Source organism: Pituophis catenifer, unplaced genomic scaffold (genome assembly GCF_029215685.1).
Source record: "Pituophis catenifer annectens isolate HBS135680 unplaced genomic scaffold, rPitCat1.0.hap2 SCAF_2, whole genome shotgun sequence".
Lineage (NCBI taxonomy): Eukaryota > Metazoa > Chordata > Lepidosauria > Squamata > Colubridae > Pituophis > Pituophis catenifer.
The window spans coordinates 114,923,691-114,943,000 of NW_027256882.1; the positions used below are offsets into that span (position 1 = coordinate 114,923,691).

Below are 19,310 nucleotides of genomic sequence, written 5' to 3' on the forward strand. Positions count from 1 at the left end.
TCAAGGTGATAGATTTTATATTGTCTACCAGCAGTGAAAAAAATATGATGGACTGGATTAATTTAGACTTAATTAATATATCTGAAAAATCCCCAAAGGCCGTAATGGTAGTTGCTCTTCACCCCTCCCAACAAAAGAGTATCCCTAACTTTCTTGATTAGTGGATGTTATGAATGATTTAGTATGCACTGCCTGTCATTCAAAATTATTTATTATAATTTCAAAATTATACTGATGAGTCTTTTGATAAAACTCTGGCACAATTGTACACGTCATGCATATGTTCAGCAAATAATGAGAATTTAGATTCATCAACATAGATGGCCAGACAGAAAAACAGACAGATAAATAGATGAAATACACTTTGATAGAACCATAAAAGTGGAATGGTTATTTAGGCATTGCAATCCAACCCTTGCTTAGGCTTCTGAGGCACATGTAACTGAAGAAAGGAACCAATTTTCAGGGTAATTGTTTCACACCCAAACTCCGTTTATTGTTAAGATATTTTTTCTAGCATTTAATTGGAATCAGCCTTCCTGTAATTTTTATTTATTATTCAATATCCCGTATTGTAGAAAGACAGAGAAAAGGTCTTTACTTCTTTTATATGGCATTCTTTCAGGTATTTGAAACATTTTGTCATATTTTACCAAAGCATCACTTCTGGAGATCAGATATAGTCATCTTTCTCATATATATTTTTTTTTAATTCTAATCTAAGATTTAAAAAGAGATTGAAGATGTTAGGTAAATATATCAAATTCCATTTTCCATGGACCAAATAATTCTACCTTTTTGTTGCTTTAAAATTGTTTGGCTGTACTTTAAAGTGCCTCAAATTGTTATGAATGATCTCTAGTTTTTTACAATTTCTACCCGTAGAATGTTTTCCTCTATTTCCTTCAACTGCCATTGTAAAATTGTAAATTGTGGCAATCAGATGCCCTCAATGCCTTGATGGTGAAAACAATTTCAATGTATAGTGATTTGAGATATGACCATTCCAATAAACATTAATCATTCATTTAAAAAAATAAAGATAGATTATATTTAAGCATCAACATGAGCGAAGGCCAGTGCATTTTGATGCATAAATAAAATCTAAATATTTGAAGTGTTAAACTACAATGGTACACTAGGTAATTGAATGTATTGACCCTTAGTGAGGCAGTCTGCTTCTCCTGAGCTAATGGTTGAACCCTTAATCAGCAGTCACATGTGCTGCTGTTTTCAAAATGCCATGTGGTCTTTTAAAAATTCATTTTTCAATGTGTAAAGAAATGTAGTGGATTTTTTTTTGTTACTGGGAACTAAAAACATTGTCAGATAAAGTGCCCTTAGTATAATGGCAATTATTTTCATTCTTATATTTTGTAAAATCTGCAGCATAGTGTAGTTTGCATGAAATATTATGGGCTGATCTTTAGGCTTCTAGGGAAAAGTACACTGCAGTACCAGCCATCTATGATGGGGTGTCTAAATTCTTTGATGAAAATCTTCTTTTCTTATTCTATCAAAAATCCAGACCTTCCCCATGAAGTTTTCCTTGTTTATTAGTAATGAAATGACCCAAATTTCAGTGAAAATGGGAAAGGCCACCATTATTAATAATGATAATAATAAAAACATCTAGAGAGTGTGGACATGTTTCAAAAAATGGCCACTGATTTCTCTGATCATATTCATAGTCATTAATTAATTTATATCATAGAATACTATCTTCTGTATTGGTTGCCTACTGCTTCTTTTAGAATTTGCCCTGCAGTTTTACTTATAATAAGAATTTAACACTATTACTTTACTCAAGCTTAAAAATCTAGATCATTTATTTGCCTTCAAAAACTAATTGGGATATTAATAAATAAATAAAATATATAGCTTCAGTGTTTAAGCAAGTAGAAAGACTACAGTGGAAGACCTTTCATAGAGAAGATTATCCCGCCATGTTTTAGAGTTCCCAACTGGAAGTATTCCTGCCTTCTAGTCTCTTAGGATGTGCATGGCATTATTCACCAGGTCTGCTTTTCATCATTTTTGGTAAAGTACTTGCATTAATCAGCTTCATATTTGCATTTGGCCATGCGGTAGTGCATGAACTGCCGCAATGCGGTCCCTATGACACCATCTTTGAAGACCACTCAGCTTCTGCCAAACCAAAATGAGTTTGCCAGCCTGCTGGGCGGGGTTAGAGGAGGGGAGCTTATTTTATCTCTTCACCAACTGCGGAAGCTGCCTATTTGCGTCTTGGTGTAATTCAGGTGGGTTTGTGTTATCTTAAGATCCATCTCTTGCCACCTCTCCTGCATTGGTATTGCTAGCACTCAGGTGAGGCACCTATCAGTTTTGATTTGAGTTTATGGGACAGACTTCCTTTAGTGATGTTATATCCATTAAAAATGTGTATTCTAAAGCCAAACCAGCTATGTTTATCAAATCCATGACAAATCATATTTAGCTTATTTTCATATTTTTGGAGTATTACTAGAGAGGGAGCGGTATTGTTAGATTAACTCTAATTTATTTATGCTTTTTTCTAAATCTTTTTTGGGGAACGTAACACAAATGGAACACAGTAAGTATTCAACATTTATATTTCCATTTTTTTTGTTTTGTGATATATTGTTTAGTGATTAAGAATGTAGACTAACTATTGCCAGATAAAGATCTGGAAAAGTCTTTCTTCTACCAGGGTTGAAAACTTAAGGCAAAGTTAATTCAAAAACTATATTTTTGGGAAAGAACCGAACTACATTTTGACTTTAACATTGTTTTTTATATATTAGTAGATTTGATAATTTATTATGAAAATATTGTTCTTTAGAGGGTCAAAGCCAAAGTAATCTACTGTGAGTAAGGTTGACTATGCGGGATCCATGTTCAGATGCCATGTTGAGTTCAACTAATTTGATTGGTTCAGTTTTTGCAAGCAGCTTTATGACGTTTTGTTCTGGAGGTATAGAACAATCTTTTAGATATATTGCATATATGGTGATGAGGATTAAAATAATTTTCTTTCTTAAATGAATCATTTCTTTGAGACTATATAAATAGTAGTGATCTGCAGAATGATCTCAAATTTTGAGAATATAGATAGGTTTGAGTTAACTCCTTTAATATTTGGAATGTTTTACCCACCATTAGTTAGCAATTTGTGAAGTTTGCATGTATTCCAGACACTCATGGCAATTTGATTTCTAAAAATATTTTTAATGCAAGTGTATGCACCAAGACAAATTCCTTGTGTGTCCAATCACACTTGGCCAATAAAGAATTCTATTCTATTCTATTCTAAAATGAGAGCTAGATGTTTCCTGACATCTTGCAGCACTTCTCTAGAGACCTCTTCTCATAGTTGGAATATGCAAAAGAAAGGATTTAAAAGTAATTTCTCTGACTTCACATTATATTAGATATCTACTACATATGCTTTAGATCTTCATTCTCTGCCATTCAAGACCCCTAGTGGTCATGTTCAGATTATAAAGATAACATTAGGAGTATGTTATATGCCGCAATGCGACACTTGATTAAGATAGGAGCTGGAACAATGCTAGCTTTGGAAGAGGATAAATATCTTCACTGCTGTGGTCAGAAGAGCTCTGAATAGGTCTTCAAACCATTTTTGCTTTCTTTTGCCAAAAATGAACCAACTTGTTTCCGCAATTTTCTATCAGCAGGGGTACAAAATTAGACTTCTGATGTGGTAGAGCTAGTATGCTTAAAATATATTTTTATGAGTGTTTTGCTCTTTCTACAAATATAAAATGTGTCTTTTAACAGCCCACATAGAAACTAATATATTTTGCATAGTTTAACTATTTTGATTTCCTATCCAATAACTTTTTATTTTATTTTATTAAATTTTTACCGTGCTGAATCCCAGCAACTCTGGGCTGTAGTATCCATGCATTGCCCTCAGTTCTTATTACTTTAAGAAAAGTCAAAGGTAAGTATACTTTGACAGCTTTCTACAGCAGGAGATTGTTTCTTCTTCTACTTTTTCTGAATTTAAAACAATTTAAATTCTGTAGTCTCAATTAGGCTTTCCTGATATTCAATTCCAATCCCTGTCTGTCAGATTGCATTTGAAACAATATCTAGTGGATCTAAGTTTGTTCTTCCTATGCTGGTGTGGGCTTAAGGTGCAAAAAAGTTGCATTGAAGAAATAAAGAATATGTTCTTAATTTCAATTAATTTGATTCCATTAAAAATTAATTGGATATAAATACATGTTCTTCAAGTAATGATAATACTGTAGATACATTCTAGGTTTTAATTCTGTGCTACTTAGGTGGACTCATAAAATGGACTATAATCTTATTTGTACAGGATTTCATAATTAGTAAAATTGTATGTATCGTTCCTCTCAAGGGATGCGGTTAAATATTGGTAGACAGAATTTCACATAGTTATACGATTGAAAAGAGTATAATTTCAAAAACTTCTATTTTCAAGATGCTTTTATGACTCTCAATCTTCTTACATTTATTAAAAGAAAAGTTGATAAAATGTCTACATGGCTTGCTCTACCCATTATTGTATTTTTACACACACAAAAATTAAGACAGCTTGTTCTTAATGGAATTTCCATTGTACTGGAAGGATCAAAGAACTTACATCATCAACAAGCAATTGCTATTTTGGTTGAAGCTTTGAAAATGTTCAGCTAAAAGAAGCAGGTACCTTTTGTGTATTTTTGTACTTTTCTCAAAAATCTGGTAGTGAAAGAAAATTGTGTGTTCAATTTTGTTATGAGGGTATTAAGTTAAGACCCAAAACATGTGGTCAATCAAATATAGGTTTATTCTTGTATTGTTTAAAAAAGAAATAACACTTGAGCTACTGTGTTGTCTATCTTTCAGTGCCAAGATTATGATAAAACTGTAATTCACCCAAGTTATTACATACTGTATATCAGAGGAAAGTCTCTATGTCAACGAAGAAGTGCAACAAATGCTCTTTTATATAAAAAGAAAACATGTGGGACATTGATACTGAAATATTTGTGGGGGAAATATTGTTGTGCTTGAACCATTTTCATTGAAGAAATTATACAGTATGTGAGAAATGCATATTGTTTCTAAGGATGCAACTAATAGCAAAGTTGTATTACCATGACTACTATCTGAATGCAATATATTCAAAAAAAATGATAGTGCCATTATCTCAAAAGAATGTGTATCATTAAATCTATGCATTGAAGATCCAAGTGAAGAAGCTTGGACTTTGTTGTTGTAATGTGTACTAGTTCGGTATAGAAAATTATTTAGTCATTTGGATTTTAATGAAAACTATCAAAAATATTAAAATTATTATTTTTTCTTTAAAATAAACTCACCATACTAACAAATCTTTTTTCGCAACCTTTTTTTTCCTCTTTCTCTTATAATTCTAAAAGGGTGATAAGGGTTTTTTTTTATCATTGTTATTATTATGGCAACATTTTTTACAAACAAAAATGTTGCAACTTGGAGAAAGGTAGACATCGTTAAACTGCAATAAAAGTAAGATAATGTTTACGTTTAGATTCATTTTAATACTAATATTATTTAAGATGAGCACTAATAGTCTGTCAACTTGATATAACAAGTTGAGATAAAAATCCTGCTATTGCTACTTTACTAGTAAATTAAAATGTCAAATTAATTAAAATTCAGCTATAAGTCATCATAAGCAGTTTGAGATATAATTTTGTGTCTGTTCCTTTGGGAATTATGAAATAATAATTAGCAAAAATAAGATAATAATTCCTTTTTTCACTTTGTTTCCGTTTCTGTAGACTGTTAGTTCCTAAATTTTATGTTATGTTTTGGATATTCCCATCTGAGATTCCTAGCTTTGTCTTTGCTCATGTTTAGGTCTATTCTTACATCTTGCTCTTCTGACTTCTTTTGTTTTTTTCAACGTTACTATCTTGGTTGGAGTATACAAAAATTTGCTGCTGTTTCTAATATCAAATTTCACTAACTAAAATGACAATCTTGTTTTGCTAACAGGTGAAATCATGGAATAAAACTTTTTTTTTTTTTTTAAAAAGAAGCTTATATGTGCATAACATAGCATAAATAAATTGACAAAAATAATATTAATACGAAGTTTTAAAATCCCAATTTGAACTGACAGAAAAACATTAACCCCCCCCACCCCCCACCCCCAACAATTATCTGAATCATCACAGGAACAGGTTGCTTTCTATTCACTGATGCAGTTTAAGAAGATATTGCAAAGAAAGAAATGAAAAAGAAAAATATGTGTGACTACAGACATCAGTGTTGCAAAGGCTGGATATCTTTGAACATTAGCCTGGTTAAATACACTGTTTCTGTAATTTCTGAAGAGAACTTTGTTCTTCATTTCTTTCCTTCCATATCTGTTGCTGTTCCTCTCCCCTTGCTCTTATCTAATTTTTTACTCACTTTCTTCCCCATTTTGTTTCCTCCCTTCCTTTCTCTTTCCCTCTTTATCCCAATCACCATCATATATTTTTCTTCATGGTTTTTTTTCTCCTGCTTTTCTTGGAAGGAGACATGAGAATAGGAGCATGTATTCCATGGTTTTTGTGTTTCTGTGAAAAAAGGCAATGTTAATCAGTATTTCAGATAGTTAAGTTACTAAAGTAGGAGTGAGGGAAATATATATTTTATTTATTAAATTTATATGAGATCCTAGTTCTAGACCTTCCATAGATAGAGAAGCCACCTGGGTCATTCTCTTTTAGAGTGGGACATTGAAAAATAGCTATCTACCAACTCATGCTGGATCAACAGGATAGATTATGACCATTCAACGAGGAGTCCTTTGTTCATTAATTCAGGCTCCTAATAATAATTCTCTCATACTTTTTCTCTTTCTGTCAATCTTGTCCTTGGAATGTATTTCTGGAATTCCCAAAACACATTTGGACTTTCTTGGTTTTTTTTTTCCCCCTCTCTGAAAAGACCCGAAGAAGTTTCTTGGATGAGAAGTGAAACATTTTCAAAAAAAACAACAACAAAAACCCCAAGAATAGAATAACAGAGTTGGAAGAGACCTTGGAAGTCTTTTAGTCCAACACCCTGCTTAGGCAGGAAACCCTATATCATTTCAGACAAATGGTTATCCAATCTCTTCTTAAAAATTTCCAGTGTTGGAGCATTTACAACTTCTGGAGGTAAGTGAAGAAAGTCCCAAGTACCTTTTTTAAAAAGTACCTTTGTGACAACCATGATCTGGATGATTGAGAATCTCCATAAACTATTTCTGGAAGGCATATATGTGCATGTACATGTATGCATGCAAATATTTACAATCTACTAGATGGGCAAGGACATCAGCTGGAACTGTTTTCAGCACAGGTTGACATAAAAGCTGGACATTACAGTAGATGTGGTCATTGTTTATAACTGTTGTTCACTCTTTAGGGAGGGAGCTAAATTCAAGATCAATTTTTCAGGAAATGACAATATTGAGATAATGGTAATATGTGAGTTTGGTGTAGTGGTGGGATTCAGCCAGTTCTCACCACTTCGGGAGAACCGGTTGTTAACTTTCTGAGCAGTTTGGCAAACTGGGACTCTGTTCAAACTGTTGTTGGAAGAAATTATTAGGACAGAGAACCGGTTGTTAAATTACTTGAATCCCACCACTGGTTTGGTGTGACTTCATAAGCATGGCTTTGAAGTTTTGATAATAACTATACAGAAGCAATCTGTATTCCGAATGTATTTAAAAAGGCAGATTTATTTTAATATTTTATACTTATCAAATCCAAATCAGGTCTGTTTCATTGCACTAAGGACAATTTGTTTTAAAAATTCATCATTAATAGGAATAAATGATAAAATATATTTTACAACTTTGAAATAATTTAGCAAGGATGTTCTCAAAATCTCAAAGAATTATATAGATACCCATCTGTGACTCCAAGCTCTAAGTTTTATGTGTGATATATTTAGGAAATAAAATCTTACAACTAGATAAAGGAGTGAAATCAGTTTCCTAACATATTAAGGAATTAAATTCTAATATAATCAAGTTATATTGATTTTGGATTTATGTAGTTTATAAGATAGTGATTGGTAGGTAATGGAACTGGTTTTAAATCATTCTCTCCTTTTCATTATAAAAGCTGGGTGAATTGTCAAATAAAAGTGTTCAGGTATCTTTAATATATAGAATAGCATAGAAAAATTTGATTCCTTCTTTGGTCACAGTCAGTGGTAAGAAACCTGCAGAGAAACTTAAAAATTGTCAAATCTATGGACACACAAATAATATGGTCGTATTAAAGTAAATTATCTTAAACTGCTTAAGCGTGAATATATGATAAGCGTGCATATTTTGTTGTTCTAAGCAAAACACAAAGCTTGTATCAACGCAAGCATAGTTGAACCAATTATTTAGCTTTTAACAAATGGTACAGAATTGTTTCCTTTCACCTAACTAAAACAAATACAATCTATCACTTCTTTTTCCTCAAGAGCAGTAGCTCGCATTAGACTTATTTCTAAATATGACGGGTAATAAGTAAGTGCACACACCCTCTCACATTTACAAATGACTTATTAGAAAGTAAATAAAGATGCATAGGCTGTGTTCTGTTCTGCCTAGTGCTTGTGTTTCAGTATTCCTTTACAGATTAAAATGTTGCTGATGGTTGTAGTAGAGCCAAATGCCATATACAGTCCTAGTGCTTATTATCCAGGGGCTTGAATGGATAACAGCTCTTTGGTAATTATGCTAGATGCTCATTAGTGCTGAACAAGCACTAATCAAAAATTTAATCTACCATATCATTTGTCAATTTGATTAGTTGTTTGGGGTAATCGGCTTCAGAAATAAAATGCAACAGAAAATTTGATTCTGTTATATTCATGAAACAAGTCTTTCTTTAACTCTTACCCAACTCCTTGGAGAGGAAGGAGTTATAAAATATCTTTCTGTTCAAAACTGGTATATGGAAGGTAAATTGTACATATTTTATTGATGCATAGACATTTCCTTTGAGTAAAAGCTTTGAATGTATCATTTCTTCAAGAGGAAATAGACCTATTTGCATCATAAATTATGGCTTGGGAAACATGTGAAATTATTAACAGATTTTTGTATGATACCACAAAGTCATTGTAAACTTGTTTCAACACAATATCAGTCTTGTATTATTATTGTCAACTCTCACATATTTTAATATAGGCAAAGAAAATAATCTTATCTTGATTCCTTGTTATCACTGCTGAAAAGTTTAATTCTTGACCATGACATGGAATAATTCTCAAAGACTATAATATGTCATAACATGTTTATAATTAGAAAGCTGTAACACTCAACTATATTATCCCTGGATGGCGTAGACTTGTTTGTGTTGCTTTATCCATCTAAGAGCAATGGAATTGTCATGTTCCTTTTAATTATATTTAGTGGAACAATTTTGACAGTTTATTCACTCCCTGGGAATCAGTCCTGATGTTTTCACTGGCAACTATATGTAAATATACTTGGCTTTCAATCTTTCACTATTAGTCATTTGCTCACCAAGATGTAATATTTTTATTACTTTTGGCAAAGTTGAGAGAAGTAGAGGAAATCATGCTTGGCATGGCTAGGAAGAAGTAGAAGAAGAATGGAATGACAATAGATAAGAGAAATGGGAGTGATTATGAAGATAACTGAAATGGCCTTAGAAGAATTATGGGTGATGACCAAGGATGATTTTAAAAAAAAATAATATTTGAAAAACTTACATAGCTTTCACATTGCAATCCTGAGTGACTCATAACAATCAGTAAAGACAAGAATAATAATAAAAAATAACCTCTCCCACAAGGTGCCAGACCAATCAACCTCTTAATCTTCTGATTCAGCTCCTAACCTAGCCCAATGCTTGAAGTAAGAATCAGATCTTCACCACTATACTTTGACTCTCAAGTGGAAGGTTTTATAAAAGTCTGGTGCAACTAGAGACAAGGCATGCCTCGAAGGTCCTATCATGGATGACAGCATTGAAGAAAATGGATTTGGAATATAGCTCCTGTCTATTCCAGTAAGACAGGCAGATATCCTTGACGGTATGTTGCAGCTCACATAACAGTACTATAATTCAGGCAAAAGGGTGAGGTATCCAGAATTGTGTGTGTGCCTCCGTTCTGAACAAGTTTGGAATTCCCAAAGGTTTTCAAGAGCAGTTCCATGTAGAGTGCCTTGCAATATTCCAATTGGGAGATGACTGAGACATGAGCCACAAGGTTTTGAGATCAAGCAAACAAACAAAATCAGTAGTACTCCTTACCAGTCTTCAAAGTCACCATTATTTATTTATTTATTTGGCACATTTATATAGCTGCCATCTCATTAAAAACAACTCTGGGCGGCAAACAACAACAGTTATACTGTATAAGTCTCATGGAAAGTGCACCATTAAAACGCACCATAATAGATCTCCAATAATACTGGAGCAAAACCTCACATACTGACTTCTGTCTTATACCACACAATGGGATAATCATCTGGACCAGGAAATTTAACCACTTTTATTGATTTAGTATTATCTTTTTTTAAGATAAGGGGGAACCAATTGTTTGTTCATGTGTAATCTTACAAAGATCTATTTTAAATAAAAAAAACTTAATTTCTTCCTTGGTTGTATTTATAGCACTTGCTTTATAATAACTTAACTGTATAACTGTATTGTATAACTATTATACAATAAAAATATAAATAAAGAGTTATTGTTTTATTGACTCAAAATTATTCTAAAGCTTACTCTGGGCATCTTTTACAATGGAGGTTCAGTAATTTGTTAACATGAGTTTCACCTTGCTCTGGTTACCTTTGTCTTATACAAAATTATGAATATTCTCTTACAGTTATACTTCTATTTAGCAATCATAAATTTTTACGTAATTTTGTTATAGGTTATCTTTCATAAGTGCTCAAAACTTCTATTTTTCCCCCCTGAAATTTTCTTATTCTTGTTTCTATTGAACACTTTCAATTTTAAAACCTCTTATAGTATTTATTTTATAATAGGCCTAATCTTTCTTAGCTGTGGAGTTCTTAGTGCTGATTAGTTTGGTTTTCTTGCAGATATTTCATTCCCCAACTAGGTAATATCTTCAGTGCATTTCCTTAGCTATTTTGAGATCAGCTGCAATTGCTAGTAGTATTATCTGGTAAAATAAAGATATCTGTATTGACAAGAAAATACATCCAAAGAATCATTAATATACTAAGCTTCCTTACATTGAATTATGAACACTGTGAAATATTCTAGTTTTCACATATCTCTCTTCCCCTCTTACTTGAAAGCCTTATAACTGGGAATGCTAAAGGTTGAACTTGTAACCTCCCTGATTTCACATACATACATACATACATACATACATACATACATACATACATGGATTATTAATGAAAAATCATTGATGATGGCTTAAAACATTAAATAATCTATACCAGATTGATGGTTTTGCTTTCACTAATCATCTATATGTAATTGAATTAAAACAGGAACTTTTCTATTTTGATGCCCACTTTCGGATATTTTCACACTCGTTTATATATGGTTGCACAAAAGCCAATGAAGGAAAAAATGATATTCAAAGAATATATTACAACTACCAGGAAATTTATTAAATAAATAAATGTGATTGGAGTGGAAATCTCTTGTTTTGTTAATAAGGATATCTTAATTAAATAATCTGATGTTTAACACAGAACAATTGTTCAGTTGATGGTTTGTCTTAAACATTTTCCTTTATTGTTTTCCTAAATATGAAGTCTATACATAATTGTTCCTCTTATATTACATTCTCCCAGAATACTGTTGAAGTGTACTTTCAAACAGACTCTCCTAGTCATGTGCAGTCTGCCTCTAAATATTATATCTTGGATACTTGTACGTTTGTTTCTTTTGGTCACTGTTGGAAAAAAAATGATGTTCCAGGACTACAAATTAAACATTTGTTGGCAATGCAATTCATATGAGGATAGACTTCTAATTGGAAGCACAAAAGAATGTCTTTTAGCCTTTACACAAGGGTAACTATCTGATTTGTATCTTAATTATAATGTTTCTATTCAAATATTAGCCTACTCCACTTGACCTCTCTCTGATTTGTTATTACAGTAGTTCTTAGTATACGTAAAGACATAAAAAGAATGTTGTTTATTCAGTTAAAGATCTTTATCCAGAATATCATCCACAGTGGTTAGCCAAATGCCTTTGAGAAGTCCACTAGCAAATGCTCACCCCTCCTACTTGTGTTCCTCAGTAACTGATATTCAAAAGATACAGACCCAATAAAGGAAGCCAAATAATTAGTTTAGGACTGAAAACTCCGTACAGAGGTGGGGATGGAGAAGATTCCAAAATTACATCTCCTTTGGTCATAGGCTTAAGTATAAACTATAGAAACAGAACAGATACTGATTCTGTTTTCCTTCTTTACAATTCACTTTTGTTATTGGTAGTATATTATATTTACATTACATGCATTACAGTCACTCCAATGAAGAATACTTTATTTTAATCAAAAGTTAGTCATTGTGTGTTGTGCTTGAGATATTCTGAGCTTTTTTGCTTGCATGTATCTGTATGTAGTTATTGTTATTTACAAGAGAAATGCCTTTCTAAATCTGCTTCAGTTGTTCATATGTTGCTTTCTTTTAACAGATTAAGGCTGGTTCCATAAATAGCAGTGTCTTAATATTGCAACTGATGCCATCTGTGTTTGTTTTCCTTTCTTTATAGTACCCTCAATAACAACAACATCTCACGCATCCCTCTCACCAGCTTCAACCATATGCCAAAGATCAGAACCTTGTAAGTACTCTATCATGAATCACTCATGGCTTCAACTGACATATATGGGCACAGCGGTCTTTGTGTCTTGATTCATTGATGAAAACAAAGGCAATGTAATAGCTGTTTCAGAGAAAAGTGCTGTTCTTTTGTTACCCCCCCTTTTTTTAACATAGATTGCATGGAGAAACTTAACTAGAGATGGGAGTGATTAGTGGAAGAGAACTGGATCTCTTCCAGGTAGTTGTTTGTAGGTAGATGTTACTCAACATTTTTGTTTTTCCAGAGAAGCCAAGACTGACATGTCAAAATATGAAGGACTTGCTTTGTACAAGGCCAGTGTTTTCAACAGTTGGTGAACTGTTGTTTGGAAGAAGCCATATGGAAAAATATTAGGTGATAGGTTTGTAAAAAGGAGCAGAAGTGGGAACGGCAATTATTCTGCATCCTTTTCCTCCTTCAGGTCTTCCACCACCACTGTTCTAGAAAATAGGACTATACTTGGCTTCAAAACTCTGCACAACCATCAAATTACCATAAAGACTAGCTTTTTGATGGTATCTAATGGTTACATGGATCTTTTCAGCCCATGTATGATATGGAGACTCTCAAACCATCAGAGAGCTGCAAAGTAAGGATTGATGGAATTTTCTGCCTTCTCTCTCGTCTTGCTGGAAGAAGTATTCCCTGAGTGGAACTCTACTCAAAAGATTAATCTTTCAGGAAAGTTAGGATTCCCAACTACAGGGTTTTCAATGCTCAGAGGCATTGCATTATTTTCAGCTGCCTTTATACTCTTTATATGTAGCCAGCTATAATATGAACACCCACTTTGATGTAGTGGTTAAAGCACCTGGCTAGAAACTGGAAAGGGGATGTGGTGGCTCAGTAGCTAAGATGCTGAGCTTGTTGATTGAAAGGTCGGCAGTTCAGCAGTTTGAATCCCTAGTGCCGCATAACGGGGTGAGCTCCCATTACTTATCCCAGCTTCTGCCAAACTAGCAGTTCAAAAGCACTTAAAAATGCAAGTAGAAAAATAGAGACCACCTTTGGGCATTTTGTGCGCCTTTGGTGTTTAGTCATGCCGGCCACATGACCACAGATACGTCTTTGGACAGCCCTGGCTCTTCGGCTTTGAACCGGAGATGAGCACCACCCCCTAGAGTCAGGAATGACTAGCACATATGTGCAAGGGGAACCTTTACCTTTAGAAACTGGAAGGCCAGGAGTTCTAGTCCTGCTTTAAATATACAATCAACTGGATCACCTTGGGCCAATCCCTCCGTCTCCACCTAGGAAGGAGGTAGTGGCAAACAACTTCTAAAATCTGAAAGATGGAATAGTCCAGACAATTACAAGGAGTCAACACTGACTTGAAGATGCTAGAAAAACAATAAAAAAAAATTAGAAATAGCTGAAATATAAATATTATTGCAATGTTGATGATGGAGTATGAGGACTATGGTAAGAATACAAAGCTAAATCAACACTTAAATCTGTATTTTTTTATTTTGTTGTTGTTTATGTTGTTGAATTTGGCTAGCTCCACAATTCACAATAAGACACAGTTTATTTGAAGTGTACTGAATTGGGGGCTGTTTTACCAATAATATTAAGCACAAGAAATATTAAATCAAAGAAACCATATTATGGCTTAATATGATTGTCTGGGAAAATGAAGTAGAATTCATCCTAAGAAATGCTAACCTATTGTCACTCAGAAACCCTAAATCTTTCTTAACCTCGCATGCACCAGATGTACAACTTCCAGATATTCTTTTTAGCCATATAGAGTGAATTTTACAACTTAATCAACATAAATGTGAACACACAACTGAGAATAACTAGTTCTGCACAAAGTATTTGGAGCAGTGCTTTGTGAAACAACAGGCACCTCTGAACCTTTTGTTCTAAGTATCTTCTCCTTCAAAGATACGGCATAGCTGCTTTGAAGGTTGCCAACATTGTTTGAACGTACATACAGTAAAAGAGGCCAAGAGTGCCTCAAGAGGAATGCTATTTTCTTATTCCCTTGAATACATTCATGATTTATATTTGAATGCCTTTCATTTTTATTGCTTGTAAATTATATTTGGAATTAAATATTGGTGCCATTTAATTTTAAATGTTGAGATCTCCTCTGTGGTTCAGTTACATATTAACTGCAACCATAGTTTTAGACTATTTCTCCTCCACACATTTAACTATGAATTCTTCTATTACAGATTTGTGAAGCTTGAAGTTAAATAGTATCTGTCAGTACACATGCCATCCACTAAGATCAATAAGGGACTGCTTTTTGTAGCCTGCCTCTTAAGTGCAAAAAATGCAAGAATATCCTTCCATTTTGTTTCTAATGGACTTTCCAGTTTAGAGTATTACAAATTGTGCAGGTGGGATCTTCTTGTAGATATCGTAGCATTAGTACTATATATAAGATATCATTGGCTCTTATTATCCACAATGCTCTCTGACTTTAATTTGGTTTTAGACTTACAGTATATGAATCAATTACTGCTATGCAGAAACATTCTTCTGGTTTTTGTTTCTCCGTCATTCAGTGTTTCATTTTTCTTCTAAGAGGGGGTAAAAGTCTAGTTTGGTGAAATTCACATAGATGGATGTAAGATTTTTTAATTTGCTAGGAGAGAGATAGAGAGATATACAAAGAGAGAGAGAGAGATGGAGAGGGGGGAGGGAGGGAGGGAGAGGGAGGGAGGGAGGGAGGGAGGGGGAGAGACAGGGTGGGAGAGGGGGAGAGAGCAAAAGATCTCATATATTGCATTATCTAATGAGCCAATGATCTTCAGGGTCCATGGATACCCCTATTTGAATTAAATCTTACAGGAAAGCTGTCCAGAGAGAATTGTTCTCACTGAGTTTTGTCAGATGGAGAAGCAGAGATGATAGCTCTGTTTACCCTACCCTTCTTACAGAAATAAATTAAGTTCTAAAACACCCCTCCACTCCAAATTAAAAAATAAATATCAGCACACATTTAGATTGAGAGAGTAAAAACAATACTATCTTTTTCCAAAGGACAAAAGTTTCAAGAAATTGGAGTATAGATTTTGGCAGCATATGACTTTTTATTAATTAAAAGGTGTTTATATTTTTTGTGAGTTTTCATGAAAATATTCTAAGCTTTATCTTGTCTATTTCAGATCGATCAAATGTGCTAGGCTAATAAGGTCTTCTGCCATTTTCCTTTTAGTTTAATTTAAAGGATGGCCTTGTATGCAGTTCCCTGGAGACTTATATTGACTAATTCCCTTTTACTGTAATTAAAGGAGAAAACGGGAGGGGGGTCATAAATAGGATTTCAAAGAGAGTTTTTATATTGAATTTTAACAATTACATTTTATGAAACTTGAATGCTGACACAAAAGGGATATTCTAGAAATTTAATTTAGGCTGTAACTAAATATACACCTTTAGAAATTACAAAGTATATTCATTCATCTTTTGTATGCTACAAATACAGCCACATTCATTTTAAAAGGGCTCTTTCAATACGTGTATGCTGCCAAATAATTTATGAAGCTTCTTTGCAGTCTTGCTCTTAATGAAAATTGTAAGACCTGAATGATAATAAAAAGGTTAGATTTTTCATTTTAGGTTTCATCTATTTTGTTGCAGTCTCAAGTGTTCATCAGACCAAAACCAAAACCAAAACAAACAAACAAAAAGATGTGGCTAATAATATTTCCATTTAATGTCACCTTTTACCGTCAATTTCAATCTTTCATGTTTTAAGAAAAAAAAATCATTATGGCTGGAAGATTGAATATCTTGTTTAATTTCAAGCTCATTTGAAATTAAGAAAAACTGTACAATAACATTGCAGCACTTAATACCTCTCTCTTGCTATGATTAATCTATTATTCTATGGCTTTCCTAATTTCTTTCGTTGTTGTTGTGGGTTTTGTTTTATGGGTTTGTTTAAACATTCTCATTTAGAACTAATAAGAATTGCTGTGCATTGATCTGCTTTCATTTCCATGAGAAAGCTATATTTATAGAATTTATTAACCTGCATTCATTTTGTCTCATTTTATTAATATTGACTTCCCTGTTGTATTTGCCACAATGAATGACTGCAGAGATATTAGGCTGTCCTCTTCTGATGATTAAAAGTAACCCAAACAATTCTAATACACATATATTGGAGACTTCTTTTCCAGTTGCTCCTTATTGTAGTTTTTTATTTATTTTATTTTATTTATTTTTATTGAATTTGTATACCGCCCTACTCCCGAAGGACTCAGGGCGGTGAACAGCCATAGAATAAAACATATAAATACAAAATTTAAAATAGACTAAAACGAATTAAATAATTTGGCTGATAGTTTTATATTTCTATAAAATGGTTAAATCTTGACAGATTGTTTTCCACTGGTTGGTCTCAAGGGAAAATTTCTAAATGCACTCAATATGTTGCAGAATTCCAACAGAAATGATATGGCTTAAAATCCAGAATGCAGCCTGGGTACTGAGCATAGAGAAAGAAAAATGCTAAAAAAATTATTTTTCTTAAATTGAAACTAGTTTTATACAACTAGAGAACTGCCAGATAAATGTATTCAGTGTTCGTTACTGACAAATATAATAACCCTGGTCTGAGTAATAAATTCCATTATTTAAAGCAGATCAATTACAGTAAATATGCATAACTTGTACTGTTAATTGGCTCAGTAGCAGCTAAATATATTTTTTAAAAACTGTTAAGTTTGAATGTGAATCTCAGGGACTAGTCTTTTCCCATTCTCTCTTATTTATCCTGGTCTTTGATAAACAGATATATATATGCTTTTTATAGTGAGAGTACTATAGTGGTAGTACTATTCGAGTTTAATATTATGGATAACTGTTGGATGACAGTGAAGAGATACAGAAAAGTCCAACTTCATTTTTTTTTTACAGCTAGCTAGCCGGCATACTTTGCCTTGCCAGTCAGGACCTCAGACTTTATTGATCCTAGCAAGGACATAAATTTTGGAAGCTTCCCAGGGAAAAAAAAAAAAAGCGCCTGCAGGCCATCAGCAAACATACAAATCTAGAGACTGTCAGTTTAGGCACCGCTGCTGAACTCAACAGCAGTGGCCTGGCATAAAGATCTTTGAAATGATTAATTTATTTTGTGGATGGATTGGGCTATGTTTTACAGCACTTTATGTTTGTCAGCGTTCTATGTAATGTTAGTCTGTCAGAATGATGGCTTTGTTTAACCCTGTCCAACAGAAATGGCAGCATTGTCATGGGAACTGTGCTTTTAATGCCTGCCTGTCATGACTCATAGAGTAGAAATGAAATATTTGATAGTTTATTTGCACTTTCAGGCTACTTTGTTTTTTACTAACAGGACTTTTTTCTAGACAATGTGACAAACTGAGTGCAAACTATACAAGACAAAAGGGTTACAATATCAAAATATCATTTATATTCTGAAGTAAGAAGTTGTTAAAACATAAGGGCCATCCTTGTTCCTGTTTAATATTATGCACGAAAAAGGGAAAGATTTAATCTGGATGGCATATAGTTGGTGTCCTGTAAGTAACAACAAATAGGCAAAGATATTTTTGATAATTTTTGTGCAGCTCTTTGCATCCTTTCCATAATGATTCAAAAGTTTCTTAGGCTTCTGAGAAAAGATTGAAGGATTGGGTAGAAAGTGTGAGACAAAGCAAGAATTCAAATGTTTGCCTTCACTTCTGTTTTCACTTCTTGTCACCTTTTAAGAATGTCGTCTTTTGCTACCTTTCCTTGCCCATTTTTTTTGAACAAGGAAGCAAAAGTAAATCTCCTGTTATCAGAGTTCAGTCATGATGATTGAATAAACTTTCTTATGTGCCATACAATCTATTTCCAAGTTCCAGTTGTTCTATAGTCAATTTCTTTGATTCACAAAGGCAATGCAAAACATAGAATGATTAATTTTTTAAAAGGCTCTTAATGGCATTGTCTCCTTTTTCGTAAGGAGGAATGCAAGCCTGACCTTCCTTCTTCTCTATCCTTTTGTAGGCGGCTTCATTCCAATTATTTATACTGCGACTGTCACCTGGCATGGCTTTCGGATTGGCTGCGCCAGAGGCGATCGGTTGGACAATTCACCTTCTGCATGGCACCTGTTCACCTGAGAGGGTTCAATGTAGCTGATGTTCAGAAAAAAGAATATGTCTGTACAGGTAATGCCTCATTATTTCACTTTCTTCTCTCATTTTGTATCAGTCTTCACATTAACTTGAAATAAACTATTGTAATGTTGGTCCTTTTAAATGTCACTCTGTGCCAATTCCAATTCAGTCATGCCTCAGTTAAATAGAGTAATAATATTTTAAATTACTGTGATTTGTTCCTAGGCTTTCTGAACTGTTGGACTGTGTTAATGATTCTATACTTAGGGTTTTTTTCCCAAATGTTCAGATCGTATTAATGTAAAAGGCTAATTACCAAATAATATAATCATATTTCTCAGGAGAATGCCTTCTGAGCTTTATGTCTGACTTGCATACAAATGGAATAAATTAG

At 33.3% G+C, this 19,310-nt stretch overlaps 1 protein-coding gene across 1 annotated transcript in view; it reads left to right on the top strand.

The window, feature by feature from the left end:
* Positions 1–19,310, top strand: part of SLIT3 (slit guidance ligand 3) — a 502,670-nt gene that overhangs the window by 307,694 nt on the left and 175,666 nt on the right. Inside the window, exons 7-8 of the mRNA XM_070934106.1 lie at positions 12,732–12,803; positions 18,804–18,967. Coding sequence (XP_070790207.1) covers positions 12,732–12,803; positions 18,804–18,967 — 236 coding nt within the window. The remainder of the gene's footprint in view (positions 1–12,731; positions 12,804–18,803; positions 18,968–19,310) is intronic.